Below are 23,797 nucleotides of genomic sequence, written 5' to 3' on the forward strand. Positions count from 1 at the left end.
GGGACTACACAGACACTTGTGACGACAATGATCTCCGCAGCACAGGTGGTTGCGTGAGGGACTACAAAGAAGAGGTTGGAGGTTCCAATCCCGGCGAGGTTTGAAAATCTACTTGTTCATAACTGTGTTGTTTCATTTCTCTCATACAGGAAGCTGACAATAAACAGTATATTTGATTAATACAACAGACTCTTAACTGTTTGAGTTACCGCTACCCACCATCCCCAAATTAACGCCACCCGCGTTCCCCCACATAGAAGCACCAATTTATTAAATATTAGAAATTTCAAGGGGGTATATACATTTAGTACCAAAACGTGTTGATGTTTTTTTAGTATCTAAATATATTTTACAGTGTTGTTTAAATTCTACATCCTGATATTCGTATTTATTCTTATTTCGTGTTGGTTTCGCGTCGCGCCAACCCGTACCCGGATTGTAATCACGTGCACGTGATCAAAACAAAGCGTTTTCAACTTTTGGGGATAAATAAAGTGAAAAAAATCGTTTTTCTTTGTACTGTTGAAAGAAATGAGGTCATCTGAATGTTTTAAATGGATGTTGAGCCATTGGGACGTTCCAAATTAAAATAGGAAACATCTAACCTACAGTCAAACGAACTAGAGTTTCAAACCACAGTAAGTCTAACTCCAAATTTTAACAATATATCGGTGCTTTATAGTATGATGGTAGTGTTTGGGGAGTCTTTGACTTATTGAAGCCACAACAAATGAAACGGTTGCTTGTCATATTGGCAGACTGTTGTTTTCCGTTTGTTTCTGATGGTGTACATCTGTCAACAAAAAGGTTAAATACAGGCGAACTTTACGGAGAGATTCTCCCAAAACGTAATTACATGGTTTAAGCAGTGTTTTATTAACAGTGCTTCGGTTACTTCTCGGCACATCAGCTTGATGCAGGGGGAAGCCCGAAGTGATGCAGACCTGAGATGATCACTGCTTTAGTGAAACCCAGCGGCACGGCATGGTTTGGACAGACCAGGAATTATTATCAGAGCGAATCTGGTATTCGAACCCACAATAAACGGATCTAAGCAAGCAGAACGCACTCGAATTGACTTTTGAACAATACAGCTGACTTGCAGTGAAGAATTTGCCAAATTTTATTGTATTTTTTATATTGTCCACAAAAACACTTTACATACACCAAAGTCTTTAAAACAATGTATTCTTTTTCTCTTCAGTAACAATTATTACTCACATACTTACATTGCCTTGTTCAATTGTGACGTCGCAATATCAATATTGACATTATAAAGCACTGCTTCTGTATTGTATAAATAAGTAATGTCTGTTCTAAAACATAACCCTCTCCGTGAGATAGGTGTAATTGTCAATACACGGGCAAAAGCTCACTAATATACTGATGTTTGGACACAAATGGCATGAGTAAGTGTGGGAAAAGTACTTTCCTAAATCCACATCAAAGACATGGTTATACGCATTGAAGTTTCTATTAGGTTGCCGAATGTCAGTTTACCTGTGGCTTGACAGGGTGTGTCCCCATGATCCCGTGCTCAACCGTCATCAGCGCTATCTCCGCATCGTGGTATGTTCTTGGACAAAGGAGCAAGTCAGGGCATTGTTCAACCCATTAAAGCCACATCGAGTGACCTCCGACCTGCTGCTGGACTGATGGCTGAGCGTCACGCTACCATTGGTATATCGTTGGCATTAACCTTCACAAACTGCCAGTAAGACAATGACCAGGGGCGCGGCATGGCCAGCTGATCGTGGTGTCGTGCACTGCTTTAGTGTTGAACAGGCGGAACCTTCACGAAGACCATGTTTGTCAATGGTATTACATAAGCATAATTAATAATGATCCAAGGTATTCAATAAAAACTACCAATCCCTTTCCTTCATCATAAGAAATACATGTTAAAAGCATTGCACTTTTGCGACTATATCACAAGGATTTGTTTGTGAATCACTATCGAGTAACAACGATACCGGTGTCCTCCCATTAGTTAGACGTCCAAATGGTTAGACAGCTTATAACAACACTTTAAACGGTTGAGTGCACACTAATCCTTATGCTTGTTACCTCAGACTTTAAAATGGAATAGTCCAGATGAGATCTGACAAACAAAGCAAGGCAGCTTTAAATAGATACTTTAATATTATGCTTAACATTTAATGACACTTTACATTTGATAACTGTTACAGTTTGTAACAACACTTTGTGACAGTTTTTGGTAATGTACACTTTACATTTAATAACTGCTACAGTTTATTTATCACCGACAGTCGTACATTTCTCATTGCACGTCTTGACGACTCATCTCCAATGTTTGCAGGTTTGCCTCTCGCGGTTTCTGTTGTAAATATATCAATCTAATATCAACTGCTTACTTTCACGCCGAGAGGTGATGTACTCTACTTTCCTTAAACCAGCCATATCGATACTGATAATGATACGTACCCCAAGATCATATTTATTTGTTTGATAAGTAGATAATCTAAACTCAAATCCTTCAACTGATCATACAGTAAGACAATTAAGCTACTCCATAGTTTACACAGTTAATCTCATGCCTATTGAACCTGTGCTGAGAGTAAGGTAATTTAGGTTAATTAAACGAAATTGTAACATATATACTCCCTAAAGTACTCTCAGTACTTTAATCTAATTAGGACTGATCCATTACACCTGTGGGTATACTCCCTCTTTGCCTATATAAAATGTCTAACAATTGGGACGTCTACCTAATGGGATATAACCACGATACCAGGTGTTCGGCAAAAGGTTAGCGTATCCTGTCCCAACTGTGCTAGCCGTCACAAATACATGCAAAGGCAAGTTAAGCGTTCACCTGAAAAAACACGGAAACATATGGTATACATTAGAGAATTTTATATGACATCATTTTTGTCACTGATTCCTCAAATTTTGAAATGTCCTCCCCACGTCTATCATGTGTACGTTATAACAAATTTACAGAAGCCTTGAATGTTGTAACCTTGATCAAACAGTTATTGAACCTTAAAACTTGTGAAATTTTGACACCAAACGCTGGATCGGCTGGAGTATTTCTCGACATAAAAAGAAACGTAAACTATTGGAAAGTTGATTAAAAGCGACAAAACCCTTTCCATATTTTTAAGTGAGCTCTGCCAAACGCAGAGTCGATTGTACGATTCTATATCATGAGCATGTGCTTATAAATCACTACCAAATAGTGATGATACCAGGTGTTCACGGTGGGGTCGTCCTTGTGGACAGTGGCTGGCTTTTTTGGTCTTTTGAAACTCTGAATCTTTATGCCTAGAAATAACTATGAAAGAGATGAGGTGGTTTCACTAGTTTCCTTTATGTCCAGGTCACGTGGGTAAATCAGCGGAAGCGAATGGGCTGTTTGAACATGAGTGACCGATATCAGATCATCAATATGGCAGGTCCTTGGTGTTGATATTGCCAGTCCGGAAAGAAATTCCTTTGCACATGCAGAGAGAAACAGATCTGCAAGAAGGGCCCAGTTGGTGCCTATAGGGATGCCTACTTCTTACCTAAACATCTTACCCCCAAAGTTTACATCGATAATACCAATATCGTAGCCCAGCATTTTTTCCAAGCGTCCATCTATCTCACAATCTTAATCGCGTGGTGCTCACAAGAGTTCAAGCACCTCACAACCTAGGTCGTATGCTGGTCCCAAGTGTCCTTCTATCACACAATCTGGACCGTATGATGGTCATGGATGTCCGTCTATCACACAATCTGTATCGCATGATGGTCACAGATGTGCATCTATCACACAATGTGGACAGTATGCTGGTCCCAAGTGTCCTTCTATCACACAATCTGGACCGTATGATGGTCATGGATGTCCGTCTATCACACAATCTGGATCGTATGATGGTCACAGATGTGCATCTATCACACAATGTGGACCGTATGATGGTCACAGATGTCCGTCTGTCACACAATCTGGATCGTATGATTGTCACAGATGTCCGTCTATCACACAATCTGGATCGTATGATGGTCACAGATGTCCGTCTATCACTCAATCTGGATCGTATGATGGTCACAGATGTCCATCTATCACTCAATCTGGATCGCATGATGGTCACAGATGTCCATCTATCACTCAATCTGGATCGTATGATGGTCACAGATGTCCATCTATCACTCAATCTGGATCGTATGATGGTCACAGATGTCCGTCTGTCACACAATCTGGATCGTATGATTGTCACAGATGTCCGTCTATCACACAATCTGGATCGTATGATGGTCACAGATGTCCATCTATCACTCAATCTGGATCGTATGATGGTCACAGATGTCCATCTGTCTAACAGGTTAGATCGTATGATGGTCACAAGTGTCCGTCTATCACACAATCTGGATCGTATGATGGTCACAAGTGTCGGTCTATCACACAATCTGGATCGTATGATGGTCACAGATGTCCGTCTATCACACAAAGTGGGTTGTATGCTTGTCACAAGCGTCTATCCGTCTCACAAACTGGATCGCATGATGGTCACCAGTCTCCATCTCTTTCTGAATTGTATAATTGTATAATGCTCACAAGTGTACATCTCTTGCAATCTGGACTTTAAATGTTTAAATATGGTTTGTTCGATGATTTAAAGAAATTATTATATGGTGAAATAGGTGACTAATGGTATTAATTTCTGCAATGACAAGATTAAAGATGCTGTAAGTGTAGTATGTGTAGACAATAAGTTTCAACAAATAATTCTCTCATTATGGTGTGTATGCGGCACACATCTCCACACATTACATATATTCGGGTGTTCAACAAACACTTATAACATAAACTATAAATAGAAATAATTGAGAACGGCCAATGAAATCAGAGACGGTGTCACGTGATGTCCATATATCATTCAGTAGGTCCGTAAGGAAGCTATAGTTCGCGTCGTTTCGTAAAGCAGGTTTCAGTCTAGAAATCAACTTTCCCTTGCAGTGGAGTCGACGAGTATTCTGGATTGGCTCCGTACAAGAGACTGTTCATAGATAACACACCAGTCGGTATGTGAAAATTTGTGTTTGTCAATTGGCATCAACATAAAAGGTATGTGTCCTCATCATTTTTTGTAATGCATTTCTAAGAATACATCTGTATTGGATCTTAGGATGGTTTCTTTTTCAGAATGATATGGCATACCCCTGAGCTATTGAGGGAAAGTAACTACATCATAAACTACTGGCATATAGACATTATTGAGAGTAATTCTGATGATGATTTTTTATAAAGAATAACCTTAAGTCACATATAATTCAAAAGCGTATGAATGCTGTTGATAGACTTATTATTATCATGATTGTATATTCATTATTACATAAACAAGCATGACAGAGATGTTTAATAATATTGAAGTTTTCACTTACAGTCTCTGATGGAAATTCACGGCAGAATGCCCCCAGCACGAAGCGGTCTCATTGTAGTGTTGTTTGTTGGATTTGTGTGCTGTAAGTGTCATAATTATCATAATCACAAAGAAAATATATACATTATGTATTTACTATATAGATATACTGAGAATATACCAACATTCCTTTGCTATTGTCATGTGAGGTCATTGAGCTGGGATGTTATGACGTGAGGCACGGTGTATGGCCCGGAGAGGCTCGTCGCGCGCGCACGTGTGTGTGTCTGTGTGAGTGCGCAAGCGCGCGTGCGTGTGTGCGTGCCTGCTTGCTTGTGTGCGTGCGTGAGTGCCTGTCTGCGTATTTGCGTGCGTGCGTGTGTGAGTGTTTGTGTAAAATTGATATAAATATAAAATATATACACACACAAAAAGAAAATGACAAATAAACAAATATATGAATACGAATGTAAATATTTAGATATAGAATATAATATTTTTATGCATAATTTTCATGTCTTTACTTGCTCTCCATATTTATGTCATAGTTCCTGTGAAATTTATCATTCTATATATTTTATTCATCTGTACTTTATCCTTAGTGAATTTGAGTTATGGGATACATTGAGGGGTTGTGTCGTTGTGTAATTATCTTCCCAGTTTTCACTGCATTAATGTCCTGTATTTCTACGTTTGCTATGATAACATACTTTCTATTCTGTGGTTTCAGTTATTAATGCATCATTCGATTGTCGACGCCGAGGTCAGAGATGCGAGAACGGGGGTACATGTTCCGAAAACGCGGCAAACTGCACGTGCGCGACTGGATTCGACGGATACGACTGTTCGATTAATAGTAGTAAGTATTATTAATATCTGTAGGCGATTAACTAAAACCATATTGTTTATGGTGATTTATTTAACATCATCAACATCATCATCATCATCATCGTCGTCGTTGTCATCATCAACAACGATATCATAATTTTAATCGGTGAAACAGAAAAACGAGCTATACATGTAGCCACTGACACAAGTAACTTGGTTTGTAATACGCACCTGACACATAAAGATTTCTTCCACAAACACGGGAATATTGTATCGACACAACCGATCTATCTTTCATCTACATTACGCTTAATGATAAATACACTACAATGCGAAAGTCTTTTACTTTACGCAACACTGCTCAAACGTACTGCGGCTTAACCGCGAAAATGTGCGACACTAATTGCCCCTTTTTGGGGACTAATTAGATTTATGGCCCTAAGTGTTAGTTATATCCCTTGACATTTAAACCTGGTCTATGATCAACTGTTGACTGTTTTACGCTATTCATGTTTTAACTTTATTCATCATACCGAATACGAAGAGATTTTTCTGAAGGTATGAGTCACTCCGCATGTAATATTACCATTACAACGAATGACAATTACTAACACCGTGTACGTGTGTTCATGAACACAATACAAATCGTTATCGAAATAGGAAAACTATGTGCAATATTGACTCCTAATGTGCTCCCTTTCTGAGCGTGTTTCTATACGTTTTAGCAACAGGCCAAGCGTCTGGGTAAGGTATAATACAACGTACTATTGTGGGTATGGGAATTATTTTTTAAAGTCAAGACAAATTGTTTTCTGAACTGTTCCCGATTTGAACTCAAAGGGACAATGAACTAAAGGATTGAGTCGTGTCACAATGTCCACTCCTGTTTTCATTATAATTAGTTGGCGGGGGGCACGGGTGGCTCAGTCGTCTAAGGCGCCGTGATTCGCTGTGCAGAGTTGCGTCCCTTGGGCACGCCAGAAACCTTTGATGTGGGTTCGAATCCCGGTTCGCCCCGATTATGTTTCTAGGTTTGTCAGCACCATACCCGTGCTCGTGGGTTTCACCGAAATGGTAAACGTCGGAGACCTGCATCACTTCGGGCTTTCATCCCACATTAAGCTGACACCCCGTGATATAACTGGAATACTGTTAAAAGCGGCGTTAAACCCAACTCACTCACTCACTCACTCACTATAATTAGTTGGCGGAGTGTTATATCATCTATTTCCGATGTGAATTCGAGCATCACTGCTTCCAAACATGGGCAGTGTACACTGTATCATACCTTCAATGTAAGGTTTACCTTAGAAAACTCCTTAAAGCACCTGTGGCGTTAGAGTTGTGTATCGCCTATGTCTGCCAATCTCAAACGGGGGACTGCGAAAGTTTCGATTTGTCATTGAAGTGTAATGACTATCTGTTTCTGTCTAGGGTATACAACGTGTAAATACCCAGCCACAGACCCACCAAGCCTAAACCATCACACAGTATTTACACACACTTATAACTTAATATCAATATCTCGCGAATCGCAACGTTTTCTAAAGCTCTTATTTTCAAGTTTACATGACCTGTCTAAGCTTTCTGACTCATGAATATTTCACATTTTTGCTTCAGAGAGTCTCATCAATGATTCATTAAGACAAATGTTGTGAATCTTTAATCCGTGGAGAGTCGATGTTGTTGCTGTTGTTGCTGCTGTTGCTGTTTAGAGGATGTATCCTATTTGGCCCTGCATTCCGTGTACATGTATACAGTGAAACATTATCTCTATGTCAGTTTGAACAGTGAAAACAGTGAATGCATCAAGCAAAAAGCAAAATTATAGTACATGTATTGTGTTTCGTAAATAATCAGAAGAAAATAGAGTTGCTACATCACACAATGTCAAGTATAATTACGATTTGGACCTTGTCCTGTAGTCAACGCAATCACAGCCAAAGTAGTTTTTAGAATTTGCTACCACTACACAAGATCCGAGATCATTCCATTGCAGGCCACGTCACCACGACCTTTCGCGAACATTTACCGTGAAGTCGACATTGGCCACGAAGAAAGCAGCTTTTTCGAGGTATACGGCTAGTTTCAAAATGACGACTTCCATTCCAGACTACGTTTTGAAAAATACTTGGACTAAGTTCTCTATTCAAAATGTGAAATCTGAACAAAAGAACATTCTAATGTCTAAAGGAGGCCGAGATTAGAAGACAGCATTTCCCACGGGTAATAGGAAGTCTCTTCCGTGTCAAATGTTTATCGGGGCGGTCGGATAGCCTAGTGGTTAAAGCGTTCGCTCGTCACGCCAAAGACCCGGGTTCGATTCCCGACATGGAAACAATGTGTGAAGACCATTTCTGGTGTCCCCCGCCATGATATTGCTGGAATAATGCTAACAGCGGTGTAATACTCACTTACTCACTCAAATGTTTGTACAATTGAAGCCGTACAGTCTGTAGCTGTTGTTGAAATGACCCGTGTTAACCTTCCAGGTTGCATGATAAGTGAAAAACGTGTCACTTTTCGCTCTGATCGGTCGTTCTGACGTGACCTTCAAAGGAATGTCCTCAGGCCTTTGTGTCGCTGTAGTGAGAACCAAGATCTGATTTTTTTTAGGCTGGTCATCAGGCAGTCTTCAGGTGATAACCAGGAATGTGACGTAGGATTTATAACACTGCTGATCAATGGTCTTTATTTAACAGCAATATATGCAACGCAATTAACTCTATCACTCATCTGAAAAACTTCATGTTTGACAAACAAACATACGCACTATTTCATCAAACTGAGTGTTTACATATATATCTAACGTTAGTGACAGCCGATTGTTTGTGAGGCAGTGTTTTGCCAGAGGGATACCAATTTTCATGTAAGTGACACCCGGTGTTTTGAAACAGGTAAATGTGGTGGACATAGGTGGTCTGAGGGTATTGAGTGGAGTGGAGTGAGTATGGTTTTACGCCGCTTTTAGCAATGTTCCAGCAATATCACGGCGGGGCCGTGGACACCAGAAATGGGCTTCACACATTGTACCCATGTCGGGAATCGAACCCGGGTCTTCGGCGAGACGAGCGAACGCTTTAACCACTAGGCTACCCGACCGCCCCCTGAGGGTATTGAAGGCGCGAAACCAGTTTAGTGCACAACACATACACCCCTGCATTAAATCATATCAAATTCAAGATAATATTGATGTTCGTGTGAACCTATCGATCCCTATTGCCACCAATAAAAGCAGTATGAATGTATTGGTTATACAATTGTTCATGCAGTCGTGCATGTTGAAAGCCAATAATACATGAAAGCAAGGCGTGGCCATAGTGATTACTTGCTCATGAATTGTGCCTGTAGTTTATCACCAACCTTGTTGGAGCTACTCCGATAAGGCCACTTGTATGCTCATTTTCTTACACTGACACGAAGGGGGCTGGGGTCGTTTGTTTAGGCATACAGCTGGAAACAGAACGTAGCCTTCATTAGCTGACGTTGTCGCCGCCCAGCATCTCAGCCAACAATAACTATTGTGTGGGTCAATCAACACAATCTTAACAATACTCCAAAAGCAATAAATGGCAGTAAAATATCAGTTGTGTGGAACAACCCAGCTTAAGTTGCTGGTGTCACGCACTGTAATCTTCAAGGCAGCCATGTTACATGTTGTGTTAAGAGATGAGAGAAACTGTAATCTTAGAGGCAACCATGTTACATGTTGTGTTAGTAGATGAGAGTAACTGTAATCTTTAAGGCAAACCTTGTTTCATGTTGTGCTAGGAGATGAGAGAAACTCTATTCTTCAAGGCAACCATGTTACATGTTGTGCTGGGAGATCAGAGTAACTGTAATCTTAAAGGCAACCATGTTACATGTCGTGCTAGGAGATGAGAGTTACTGTAATCCGCAAGGCAACCGTGTTACATGTTGTGCTAGGAGATGAGAGTAACTGTAATCTTAAAGAGAGGCATGTTTCATTTTGTGCTAGCAGATGAAAGTAACTGTAATCTTAAGGCAACCGTATTACACCTTGTGCTAGGAGATGGGAGTAACTGTAATCTTAAAGGCAACCATGTTCCATGTTGTGCTAGGAGATGGGTGAGAGAGTGTAATCCTAAAGGCAACCATGTTACATGTTTTTAGGAGATCAGAGCAACTGTAATCTTAAAGGCAACCGTGTTACATGTTGTGTTAAGAGATGAGAGTAACTGTAATCTTTAAGGCAACCGTGTTACATGTTATATATATCTTTTACAGGCCAAATAGATGGGGACAGCTGTAACACGACCAGCTGTGAGAATGGAGGCACGTGTATATCGACGGGCGTGAACGCCACCTCATGTGTGTGTGCACCTGAATACTACGGCGAGAGCTGCTCATTGAAGAGATGTGAGTACCCAGACAGTGTCTGCTTCACAGATACAGCTCAACGTCTCATTAATACCTACATGCTGCAATATTCCAGCAATATGAGGACGGTCTGTAAACAATCGAGTGTGAATCAGACAGTCCAGTGACTGACATCATGAGCATCGATCTACGTATACGCAAATGAGACACGATGACATGCAAGCACACAACTCTCTGTCAGCTCTCTAGCAACTCCATACTAACTAATTAGCAACGCATTAACACTAACTAACTCCCTGACAAACCACTAACTCCCTACTAACTCCCTAGCTGATCTCTGGTAATGCATAGCAACACCATTCATGTAGCAACTCCCTGGTAATGCATAGCAACACCATACATGTAGCAACTCACTGGTAATCCATAGCAACACCATACATGTAGCAACTCCCTGGTAATCCCTAGCAATACCATACATGTAGCAACTCCCTGGTAATCCCTAGCAACACCATACATGTAGCAACTCACTGGTAATCCATAGCAATACCATACATGTAGCAACTCCCTGGTAATCCCTAGCAACACCATACATGTAGCAACTCACTGGTAATCCCTAGCAACACCATACATGTAGCAACTCACTGGTAATCCCTAGCAACACCATACATGTAGCAACTCCCTGGTAATCCCTAGCAATACCATACATGTAGCAACTCACTGGTAATCCATAGCAACACCATACATGTAGCAACTCACTGGTAATCCATAGCAACACCATACATGTAGCAACTCGTTCGTGTTCGTTATAAACGTAGTTTACTGTAGGTCGCAAGCAAGCTGTGTTGGTCTTAAGAGGCGGCGGAGTGAATTGGTCAGGCTATGACGTGCATGTCATCGTATCTCAGTTGCGTCTTCGTAGATCAAGGCTCATGATGTCAATCGCTAGATTTTCTGGTCCCCACCCGATAATTTACAGAGCGCCGGCATATTGCTGGAATATTGCTGAGTGCGGCGTTAAAAAAAATACATGAATATCGAACATTTCTCTCCTTCCAGATCAAGTGGACTGCAAGTCAGGGAGTCTGCTGGTCGGCGTCAACCCTTTTGGCAACTTCAGCGGCTTCATCTACGAGGAGAATAACCGAGACACGTGTCAGTTCGAACCTGTTTCCATATCAGGAAACGGAAATAAAGGATGGGAGGGCTATGCTAGGGACGTTAATAATAACGACGATAAGTGCGGCAACATCTCTGCCGTGTTTGATCAACCACCGCCAGCAAACGTACGTACTGCATGGAGACTCCCCACTTAGTTATTTAGCGGACAGTGGAAAGAAACAGGACACTTCTGTGTAAATGTTTGTTATTAATGTAAAAGCTGCTTGTCGTCCCAAGTGAACACACATACAGCGTGTGATGATATAATGTACCCACGACCCACCTGATGAGGCATGGCTCTGTATGCTTTTAGGCGTTGGTGGTGGTGTGTTATCGATAGCCTGATGAGGCGCTATGAAGTGGATGGTTTTGTGTTATCGATAGCGTGATTAGGCGCTATGACGTGAATGGTTGTGTGTTATCGATGTCGTGGTTAGGCTCTATGACGTGGATGGTTGTGTGTTATCGATAGCGTGATTAGGCGCTATGACGTGGATGGTTGTGTTATCGATGACGTGGTTAGGCTCTGTGACGTGGATGGTTGTGTGTTATCGATGTCGTGGTTAGACTCTGTGACGTGGATGGTTGTGTGTTATCGATAGCGTGATTAGGCGCTATGACGTGAATGGTTGTGTTATCGATGACGTGGTTAGGCTCTGTGACGTGGATGGTTGTGTGTTATCGATAGCGTGATTAGGCGCTATGACGTGGATGGTTGTGTTATCGATGACGTGGTTAGGCTCTGTGACGTGGATGGTTGTGTGTTATCGATGTCGTGATTAGTCGCTATGACGTGAATGGTTGTGTTATTGATGACGTGGTTAGGCTCTGTGACGTGGATGGTTGTGTGTTATCGATGTCGTGATTAGGCGCTATGACGTGAATGGTTGTGTTATTGATGACGTGGTTAGGCTCTGTGACGTGGATGGTTGTGTGTTATCGATGTCGTGATTAGGCGCTATGACGTGGATGGTTGTGTGTTATCGATAGCGTGATTAGGCTCTATGACGTGAATGGTTGTGTTATCGATGACGTGGTTAGGCTCTGTGACGTGGATGGTTGTGTGTTATCGATGTCGTGGTTAGGCTCTGTGAAGTGGATGGTTGTGTGTTATCGATAGCGTGATTAGGCTCTATGACGTGAATGGTTGTGTTATCGATGACGTGGTTAGGCTCTGTGACGTGGATGGTTGTGTGTTATCGATAGCGTGATTAGGCGCTATGACGTGGATAGTTGTGTGTTATCGATAGCGGGATTAGGCGATCTGACGTGGATGGTTGTGTGTTATCGATGTCGTGGTTAGGCTCTGTGAAGTGGATGGTTTTGTGTTATCGATAGCGTGATTAGGCGCTATGACGTGGATGGTTGTGTGTTATCGATATGATTAGGCGCTATGACGTGGATGGTTTTGTGTTATCGATAGCGTGATTAGGCGCTATGACTTGGATGGTTTTGTGTTATCGATTGCGTGGTTAGGCTCTGTGACGTGGATGGTTGTGTGTTATCGATGTCGTGATTAGTCGCTATGACGTGAATGGTTGTGTTATTGATGACGTGGTTAGGCTCTGTGACGTGGATGGTTGTGTGTTATCGATGTCGTGATTAGGCGCTATGACGTGAATGGTTGTGTTATTGATGACGTGGTTAGGCTCTGTGACGTGGATGGTTGTGTGTTATCGATGTCGTGATTAGGCGCTATGACGTGGATGGTTGTGTGTTATCGATAGCGTGATTAGGCTCTATGACGTGAATGCTTGTGTTATCGATGACGTGGTTAGGCTCTGTGACGTGGATGGTTGTGTGTTATCGATGTCGTGGTTAGGCTCTGTGAAGTGGATGGTTGTGTGTTATCGATAGCGTGATTAGGCTCTATGACGTGAATGGTTGTGTTATCGATGACGTGGTTAGGCTCTGTGACGTGGATGGTTGTGTGTTATCGATAGCGTGATTAGGCGCTATGACGTGGATAGTTGTGTGTTATCGATAGCGGGATTAGGCGATCTGACGTGGATGGTTGTGTGTTATCGATGTCGTGGTTAGGCTCTGTGAAGTGGATGGTTTTGTGTTATCGATGACGTGGTTAGACTCTGTGACGTGGATGGTTGTGTGTTATCGATGGCGTTGTTAGACTCTGTGACGTGGATGGTTGTGTGTTATCGATGGCGTTGTTAGACTCTGTGACGTGGATGGTTGTGTGTTATCGATGACGTTGTTAGACTCTGTGACGTGGATGGTTGTGTGTTATCGATAGCGTGATTAGTCACTATGACGGGGATGGTTGTGTGTTATCGATGTCGTGATTAGTCGCTATGACGTGGATGGTTGTGTGTTATCGATAGCGTGATTAGGCGCTATGACGTGGATGGTTGTGTGTTATCGATATGATTAGGCGCTATGACGTGGATGGTTTTGTGTTATCGATAGCGTGATTAGGCGCTATGACTTGGATGGTTTTGTGTTATCGATTGCGTGGTTAGGCTCTATGACCTGGATGAGTGTGTATTATCGATGTAAGGTCTATTTTCCTGAATGTCTGGCCCAGAATCGATTCCTTACAGTTTGCCCTGATATGACTGGACTATTGCGTAGTGTAATAACAAGTTGAGGTGAAATAGGGTTTAACGTAGTGTCCAAGACTATTGCACTTATATAGCCTTATAAGGCAATGACATTGTATTTGTCATCCGTGTTGTCTTGCTAAAGAGTACCGACATCTCCAACTCCACCACGACGTCCTACACTCGTATCATCTACATCGTCTACGAGAAGACGTTCATGACGTCCCTGGACGAGGTGCTCAAGTTCACGTGTATCTTCAACACCGAGAGTGTCGTCATCGGCAAGAAAGCCGACAGCGTTTTACTGGATGTGTAAGTTGAAACACGCCAACCAAGCCAAGGCTCGCTAAAGGCAATATTTATTCCTAATACAGGACATTTACCATCCCCAAACACACTCGCGTGACAACCTATATGTATTTGGCGTTATTTTATTGCCCTTAAGGTATTTCTTAATCTTTCCAACATGTTGTACAAACGGAATATGTTTCGGATAGTTATTTGATTAATTCTAGGAAGGATATGAACCAGGTGACGAGGGAGGCACAGCTGTCTCCGGTCAAATTTGAAATCAAAAGCGAAAATGATGATGCCAAGAAAGTCAGGCTTGGTGAGCAGCTGACACTGAAATTCACCATAGATTCTACAAGTAAGTGACATTCATTTATCATCCAAAACTGGCTCCCACGGGACATATTGCTTGGGTGAGATCAAGTGATATCTCAATTGCATCACAATGCTTTGCAGACCAATGTGACGTCACAATCAAATGGCATCGATAATGGCTCTTTACCTTTCACACTAATTGCAACAAAACCGAAAGAGTTGGAAGAATGATGCTGGCTGACACCCTAGTGTCTTTTCAAAGCCAATATACTGAGTCAAATTAAAAACTTCACATTTTTACAAGTAATCCCACATTGGATATACAACGGACAAATGTATCAGAGAAGGTAATTTTTAATCATTAATGTGTAAAGGAGGATTTTAATTAACGGTGGTAACCATAATTTGTTCCAAGCACCTACGGTATTCGGTAATAACATCAACAGTTTAAATCATAAGTCCCAAGCACGAAAATCTGATGGCACACAAGTTCAGTAGCGTGTATGGCCACCATGTGCGTTGACAACTGCCACACAACGCCTCCGCATGGACCTTGTGATGCTTGTGAACACATGATTGGGAAGACGACGCCATTGTTGCTGCAAAGTGGTGCCAAGATCTTGCAAATTCTGTGGTTGGTTCTGGAGAGTGCGCAGACTTCTGCCAAGAGAATCCCAGACGTGTTCGATGGGATTGGGGTCGGGGGACCTTGACGGCCAGTCCATGACGTTGACTCCCGCATTCTAAAGAAAATTCCTTGTCAAAATTGCTGTGTGGGGTCTGGCATTGTCGTGTTGGAAGATCAAACCGGGTCCAAGTGCTGCCATAAAAGGCAGAAGTTCTGGTGCCAGTACATCGTCGCGGTAAGCAGCAGTGTTGAGGTTGCCACGGATGACAAGAAGCCTGGAACGTGCATTGCCACAGAAAGCACACTATGACACTTCCGCCTCGAAATCTGTCAACTTCCTGTAAACAACACCGGGCGTAACGTTCATGACGGCGCCTCAACACCCTCGCCCTACCATCAGCAAATTGAAGATTAAATCGGGATTCATCACTGAAGACGACTTGATTCCATTTCCTCTGAGTCCATAGTAAGTGTCACTGTGCCCACAATTGACGTTGACGTCTGTGTAATTGAGTCAGTATGGCAGTATGGCCGTCGTGCTTGAAGGTGAGCAGTTCTCAGACGGTTTCGAACAGTTTGCGCACTCAGTCTACCCCTAAACAGTTCATTTCTGGTTGATGTAGCCGTCAAAAAACGGTTACGGAGGTGACGTAAGACAATCTGACGATCCTCAGCATGTGACGTCACACGTGGTCGACCTGGCCGAGGGCGATCAGCGTTGGTACCCGTTTGCTGTAGACGCGTCTGTAAATCATAAACAGTCCGTCAACTACAATCCATCGTCCTTGCGACTTCAGCTACGGACTTTCCCGTCTGCAACATGCCGATGACACGTTCACGTTGCACATTTGAAAGGCGTGGCATGACAAATGGCCGTAAAGACTTTTGTTTTCTTGGGGTTTTTTTTATTTTGTTAATGACTGCTAACAAGTATGGTAGACAACATGTGCGGTATTATGGCCACGTGACCAGTTGCACGTGAAAACCACGTTTGCCACTACAGTGCTGTGCACATGATTTTGATCGATTCACCTGCACAAAAACGGGTGTTATCTGAAGACAATACGTGGCCATTACGGTTTTTAAAATTTTAGTATTGTGAAGTTTTTAATTTGGTTCAGTACATATCACACCATAGACTCTTCAATTAAGAGAGACATCCATGTATTCACCATAGACTCTTAAAGAAAGCGACACCCATGTATTCACCATAGACTCTTCAAGTAAGTGACATCGACGTTTTCACCATAGACTCTTCAAGTAAGAGACATACATGTATTCACCATAGACTCTTAAAGAAAGCGACATCCATGTATTCACCATAGACTCTTCAAGTAAGTGACATCGACGTTTTCACCATAGACTCTTCAAGTAAGAGACAGCCATGTATTCACCATAGACTCTTAAAGAAAGCGACATCCATGTATTCACCATAGACTCTTCAAGTAAGAGACATCCATGTATTCACCATAGAGTCTTAAAGAAAGTGACATCCATGTATTCACCATAGACTCTTCAAGTAAGAGACATCCATGTATTCACCATAGACTCTACATGTGAGTGACATCCACGTCTTCTTCCTTTTATATTTATTGTGATCAACATCAACAATATTAACAAGTTCCTGTGACACCAATATTTTAGTGTATTTTTCAAACAAGTAAAGTTAGGTTTTCAATATTGTAGTACGTATATGGAATCAAAAACACAACTGCTACAGAAAAGCATGCATTCCATGCAAAAGTATCGTGTTGACAACAACGACTCAGAAAAACAAAACAAATTACGCAATTATTAAACATTACGAAATGCCACGCCTGTCCGAAAATGAGCGTCTGCGAACCATTGGTATGCTTGAAGCAGGATCGAGTCAACGTGATGTTGCAAGACAATTTAACGTCCAAAGAACCACCATTTGGTGTTTATGGCAACGTTGGCAACAGACAAATGCAGTCAGAGGCCATCCTCGGAGTGGCAGGCCACGCTTAACCAATAATCGACAAGACAACTGGATTCGAACAACACACCTACGAAATCGATTCCAGCCAGCAAAGGTGACTGCAAGAAGCATCCCTGGCCTTCGACGAATATCTTCACAAACCGTACGTCGTCGCCTCAGATATGCAGGGGTTGTCACCAGAAGACCCGCCAGACGTCCCATTTTGACAGGAAACCACCTTCAAGCACGTCTACAGTGGTGCAGACAGCGTCTACGCTGGACGGCCATACAGTGGGAACAAGTTCTATTCACAGACGAGTCTCGTTTTCACCTCAGCCACCGCGATGGACGGATTCGAGTTTACCACCGTCGAGGTGAACGTTACGTCAATCACTGTCTCATGGAAGAAGATGGGTTCGGGGGCGGCAGCGTTATGATATTGGGTGGGGGTAACAGCAAGACAGAGGACCCGTTTGATAGTTGTAGGGGGAAATCGCGACGAGATCATCGGCCCTGTTGCTCTACCGTTTTTGGGTCGTCATGGCCAAGGCATTACCTTTCCACATGACAACGCCCGGCCTCATATTGCTCGACTTGTTCACGATACTCTTCAACAAAACAACGTGAATGTCATCCCCTGGCCGGTTCGCTCCCCTGATCTTTCATCAATGGAGCACATGTGGGATGAGAAGGATCGGCGCCTTCGACGTCAACCACGTGTTCGTCGGACACTCTAAGAATTTCGAAACATTCTCCAGCAGATATGGACAGATATCCCACAGGACTTTGTGCGACGCCTGGTCCATTCCATGAGACGAAGATGTGTTGCTTGTATCGCAACCAGAGGTGGACACCCACTCTATTGATTTGTAAATTGACATTTTGGCATGTTCATGTTTTAGGGGGTTTTGTTTATGAAACCGCGCATTTTCTGAAGTCAGTATGGCAAATTAAACATTTGAACACTTACTGGAGTCGTTTATCTGTTGCAAACCAAAATTGTTTCAGATTTGGTACAAAACATAACTTTGCATTAGATCTTATTCGATGTCACAGGAACTTTTGTTGTTCAGTATATCATAATAGCGGATTACCCTTTTTTATAATAAGGTTCTGATATGGACCAGTTTACTTTAGTGGAAGGGGTGCACCTGTCTATTCATAGTGCATATAGCTTGTGATGACCAAGGACATCATGTTTGCGTGACAGATCTGGTGATCTGAGTGACTGAGTGGGTGGCTGGGTGGTTGACTGAGTGGGGGAGGGAGGGAGTGGGAGTACACGAGTGAGTGAGTGAGTGAGTGCATGTTGATGACAAATCAGCACTCTTAATAATGGCGAGCATGGATCCCCACCCAGCCAGGTAAGCCGATGGGGTGCAAAACTTCCCAGTAAACTGCGACGCCTGTGACGACTGTGTCTCCCGTCTTCCAATGTTGTAAGTATTATTGTGTTAATGTCCCTACATCACATGCTTCTTCCCACGCCTGTAGTCCTCCTGTCAGTGCAAACATTCTCACCTGATAATTGTGCTGTAGGCTTTGACGGCGCCCGGCTGGAATCGTGTGTCGTCAATGACACAAGGGAGAACGGTGACAATCTGACAGTGGTGGAGGAGAGGTAAGTCGAGACACACAAGCATCACATGGGTACCAGGGACCATAGAGTGATGGATGATGGCTGCCGTGCTGGTCAGTGAGTGGTGTACAAGGGCAGTTGAGACAACCAGAGGCGGGAGAGAAGAGTCCTACATAAATATCAATGTGAAAGTAACGCTTCTGCAAGTATTCCATTATATTTGATATATATGTGTGTTGTAGTGTTGGAATGTCTGTATTTTCTCAGCAAGAGTTTCATAACCTAAGTAAAGGAGACATACACGAATGTAACACACGCTTCATGTCGCAACTGTTGTGTGGAAAGAGTTTTATATTGAAACCTCTGTCTAGAAGCTGACAAGGTCACCATGACGTCAACAATGACTCCTTGTGACGCCACTACATTGTACATGACGTCAATGACTCGCTGTGAAGCCACTATATTGTACATAAAATCGATGTGACGTCATTAGAGCTCGTTACAACATTACAACGTTACCCATGGGATTCGTATCGTGTTTTAGTAACTAGTGTTTAACCATATTGATAATAAAAAATAATTTTGTTTTTAAAAAACGCTAATCCCTACAGAGAGGTTCACGAATACATGCCGACATCTGTTTCTTCGTTCCAGCTGTGTGCAGGAGGAGGCTGTGCCGATTCTGAGCGACCAAATAATGATGGAAGATGATAACGTGACCATCACCATCACCATGGCAATACGTGTCTTCAAGTTTGTGTCGTCGGACAAGCTGGGCATTGACTGTAAAGTGAAGGCGTGCCCACCCGGATATGGAGACGGATGCAACCCTGTTAGTGCCAGCTTCATCATTTTCATTTACACCATTTTGATAAAATGTGAATGATTTGGGTTGGTCTGCAATCACGGGAGTGAGTGAGTTGGTCTTGAATCTAAGGAGTCAGCGAGTTGGTCTTGAATCTAGGGTGTGACTGAGTTGGGTTGGTCTTAAATCAGAGGAGTGAGTGAGTTGGTCTTAAATCAAGGGAGTGACTGAGTAGGGTTGATCTTGAATCAAGGGAGTGAGTGAGTTGGTCTTAAATAAAGGGAGTGAGTGGGTAGGGTTGATCTTGAATCAAGGGAGTGAGTGAGTTGGTCTTGAATCAGTGGAGTGAGTGTGTTGGTCTTGAATCAAGGGAGTGAGTGAGTTGGTCTTGAATCAGTGGAGTGAGTGTGTTGGTCTTGAATCAAGGGAGTGAGTGAGTTGGTCTTGAATCAGTGGAGTGAGTGTGTTGGTCTTGAATCAAGGGTGGGAGTGAGTTAGTCTTGAATCAAGGAAGTGAGTGAGTTGGTCTTGAATCAAGGGAGTGAGTGAGTTGGTCTTGAATCAGTGGAGTGAGTGAGTTGGTCCTGAATCAAGGGAGTGAGTGAGTTGGTCTTGAATCAGTGGAGTGAGTGTGTTGGTCTTGAATCAAGGGTGGGAGTGAGTTAGTCTTGAATCAAGGAAGTGAGTGAGTTAGTCTTGAATCAGTGGAGTGAGTGAGTTGGTCTTGAATCAGTGGAATGAGTGAGTTGGTCTTGAATCAATGGAGTGAGTGAGTTAGTCTTGAATCAAGGGAGTGAGTGAGTTGGTCTTGAATCAGTGGAGTGAGTGAGTTGGTCTTGAATCAGTGGAGTGAGTGAGTTGGTCTTGAATCAGTGGAGTGAGTGAGTTGGTCTTGAATCAAGGGTTGGAGTGAGTTAGTCTTGAATCAAGGGTGGGAGTAAGTTGGTCTTGAATCAAGGGAGTGAGTGAGTTGGTCTTGAATCAGTGGAGTGAGTGAGTTGGTCTTGAATCAGTGGAGTGAGTGAGTTGGTCTTGAATCAAGGGTGGGAGTGAGTTAGTCGTCAATCAAGAGAGGGAGTGAGTTAGTTTGGTGTTGTATCAAGGGAGTGATTGAGCTGGGTCTATCTCCGAGGCTGGGGGGTGTGGGTATGAGTGTGATGCGGGTAAAGCAGGAGGAGTGACACGAGACCACTGGGCCACCCGTGCCCTACTTTACAATGCAGAGGGACCCATGAACCAGTTTCTTGTTGCACATTATCCATTCACTATCGTTGTACACTAGACATTCACCATCGTTGTACACTAGACATTCACCATCGTTGTACACCAACCGTTCACTATCGTTGTACACTAGACATTCACCATCGATGTACACCAACCGTTCACTATGGGTGTACACTAGACATTCACCATCGATGTACACCAACCGTTCACTATCGTTGTACACTAGACATTCACCATCGATGTACACCAACCGTTCACTATCGTTGTACACTAGACATTCACCATCGATGTACACCAACCGTTTACTATCGTTGTACACTAGACATTCACCATCGTTGTACACCAACCGTTCACTATGGGTGTACACTAGACATTCACCATCGATGTACACCAACCGTTCACTATCGTTGTACACTAGACATTCACCATCGATGTCACCAACCGTTCACTATCGTTGTACACTAGACATTCATCATCGTTGTACACCAACCGTTCACTATTGTTGTACACTAGACATTCACCATCGATGTACACCAACCGTTCACTATCGTTGTACACTAGACATTCACCATCGTTGTACACCAACCGTTCACTATGGGTGTACACTAGACATTCACCATCGATGTACACCAACCCTTCACTATCGTTGTACACTAGACATTCACCATCGATGTACACCAACCATTCACTATCGTTGTACACTAGACATTCACCATCGTTGTACACCAACCGTTCACTATCGTTGTACACTAGACATTCACCATCGATGTACACCAACCGTTCACTATCGTTGTACACTAGACATTCACCATCGTTGTACACCAACCGTTCACTATGGGTGTACACTAGACATTCACCTTCGTTGGACACTAACCGTTCACTATCGTTGTACACTTGACATTCACCATTGTTGTACATCAACCGTTCACTATGGGTGTACACTAGACATTCACCATCGTTGGACACAAACCGTTCACTGTGGGTGTACACAAGACATTCACCATCGTTGGACACTAACCGTTCACTATCGTTGTACACTAGACATTCACCATTGTTGTACATCAACCGTTCACTATCGTTGTACCATAGACATTCACCATCGTTGTGCATCAACCGTTCACTATCGTTGTACACTAGACCTTCACCATCGTTGTACACTAGACATTCACCATCGTTGTACACTAACCGTTCACTATCGTTGTACACTAGACATTCACCATCGTTGTACACTAACCGTTCACTATCGTTGTACACTAGACATTCACCATCGTTGTACACCAACCGTTCACTATCGTTGTACACTAGACATTCACCATCGTTGTGCATCAATGACACTGATGTTATTGCAGCGAGACTGTAACAACGCCCTGACCAACCAGAAGGGGTATGGGCGGAAGCGGCGAGACGCGCCGGGATTCCAGACTCGTGAAGTTGGCGGTATCATCAACGTCGGAGGCCCCTTCGTCCTTGACGACACCGAGGAAGGTAAGTGCTTCCCCGTCTTATGCTTGGCGGCTCTCAATGCTATCAACATTTTGAACACATACAGCGGACGTATGCACAGTGTGATCAGCGGTGTGTACGTCTATATACCCCAATAAACGCAATACCACCCTGAAGTCAATCCTTATCAATATATGCGTCAACAATAATAGCTTCACGGGCTACATATATAATCATGAACACACACACACTATAGATAACCGCATGAAATCAGTGACATCATTCAGCGCAATAATAAAGCACAAGCCCCTCCAATTGTTATCAGCCAATCGGGAAACAGTAATACGTCAGTTGGCGTGGCCAGTTCTTTCGTTTTATGCACAAACAGATTGCTTGGTTACCTTTACCAAGATCGTACTTGGGCGTCCGATACCTTAATGTTACTTGGTTACCTTTTCCAAGATCGTACTTGGGCGTCCGATACCTTAATGTTACTTGGGGGCCAGATACCGTGATAGTACTTGGGCGCACGTTACCGTGATAGTACTTGGGCGCCCCTCAACATGAAAGTACTTGGGCGCCCGTTACCGTGATAGTACTTGGGCGCCCGTTATCGTGATCGTACTTGGGCGCCCGTTATCGTGATAGTACTTGGGCGCCCGTGATAGTACTTGGGAGGCCGTTACCGTGATAATACTTGGGCGCCCGTTACCGTGAAAGTAGTACTGTCGTTCACCAGTAAAACACTTGGGCGCTCTTCACAGCCCTTAAACAGTAAAAACTTGGGCGCCCTTTACAATGTAACCACTTCAGCGCCAAATACCATCCCGTGAGCAGCACATGTTCGCCCTTCACATCGGCACATCCTTTGCTCTCCCTCGGGCCTGGGTCGATTGAACCATCATGCACCCCATCTGCTCGTAATAAGTATTCAAGGATCCATTAGTCGTGGGTTCGAATCCAAGGTCGCTTTCGATTATGACCCTTGTTCTTTGGATTTCGTAAACCTTCCGCATACACTGAACTTGTGTTCCAGAGAAACCAGGCGATGTTACCAAGACGGAGAAGCAGCAAACTTGCAGCGCCAGCAAAGAGGTGATAACAATCATCGCAGCTCTTGGCACCGTCACCATAATTCTACTGATCTTCACCATCACCTTGGTGTCACGTGCGGTCATCACGAGACAGGCGTCTCCCAAGAGCAAGACGAGGGACGAAGGCAGTGACACCTTCTCTAATCTAGGACAGCCTAGAGCATTTAGTCGCAAATACTGATTAGAAATACTGAGTAATCACATTGAGAAGAATATGTTTGATTGCAG

At 43.1% G+C, this 23,797-nt stretch overlaps 1 protein-coding gene across 1 annotated transcript; it reads left to right on the top strand.

The window, feature by feature from the left end:
• The first annotated feature begins 5,396 nt into the window (after positions 1 to 5,396).
• LOC139465628 (EGF-like domain-containing protein 2) lies at positions 5,397 to 23,750 on the top strand. The gene is made up of 10 exons (XM_071247331.1): positions 5,397 to 5,469; positions 6,097 to 6,225; positions 10,443 to 10,574; positions 11,592 to 11,818; positions 14,397 to 14,563; positions 14,767 to 14,900; positions 18,964 to 19,045; positions 19,658 to 19,835; positions 22,382 to 22,517; positions 23,512 to 23,750. Exons 1-10 carry the CDS (start codon positions 5,397 to 5,399, stop codon positions 23,748 to 23,750), a joined length of 1,497 nt encoding a protein of 498 aa, XP_071103432.1.
• The last annotated feature ends 47 nt before the right edge of the window (positions 23,751 to 23,797 follow it).

The sequence above is a fragment of the Haliotis cracherodii genome, unplaced genomic scaffold (assembly GCF_022045235.1).
Source record: "Haliotis cracherodii isolate W230 unplaced genomic scaffold, xgHalCrac1.p SCAF_18, whole genome shotgun sequence".
Classification (NCBI taxonomy): domain Eukaryota; kingdom Metazoa; phylum Mollusca; class Gastropoda; order Lepetellida; family Haliotidae; genus Haliotis; species Haliotis cracherodii.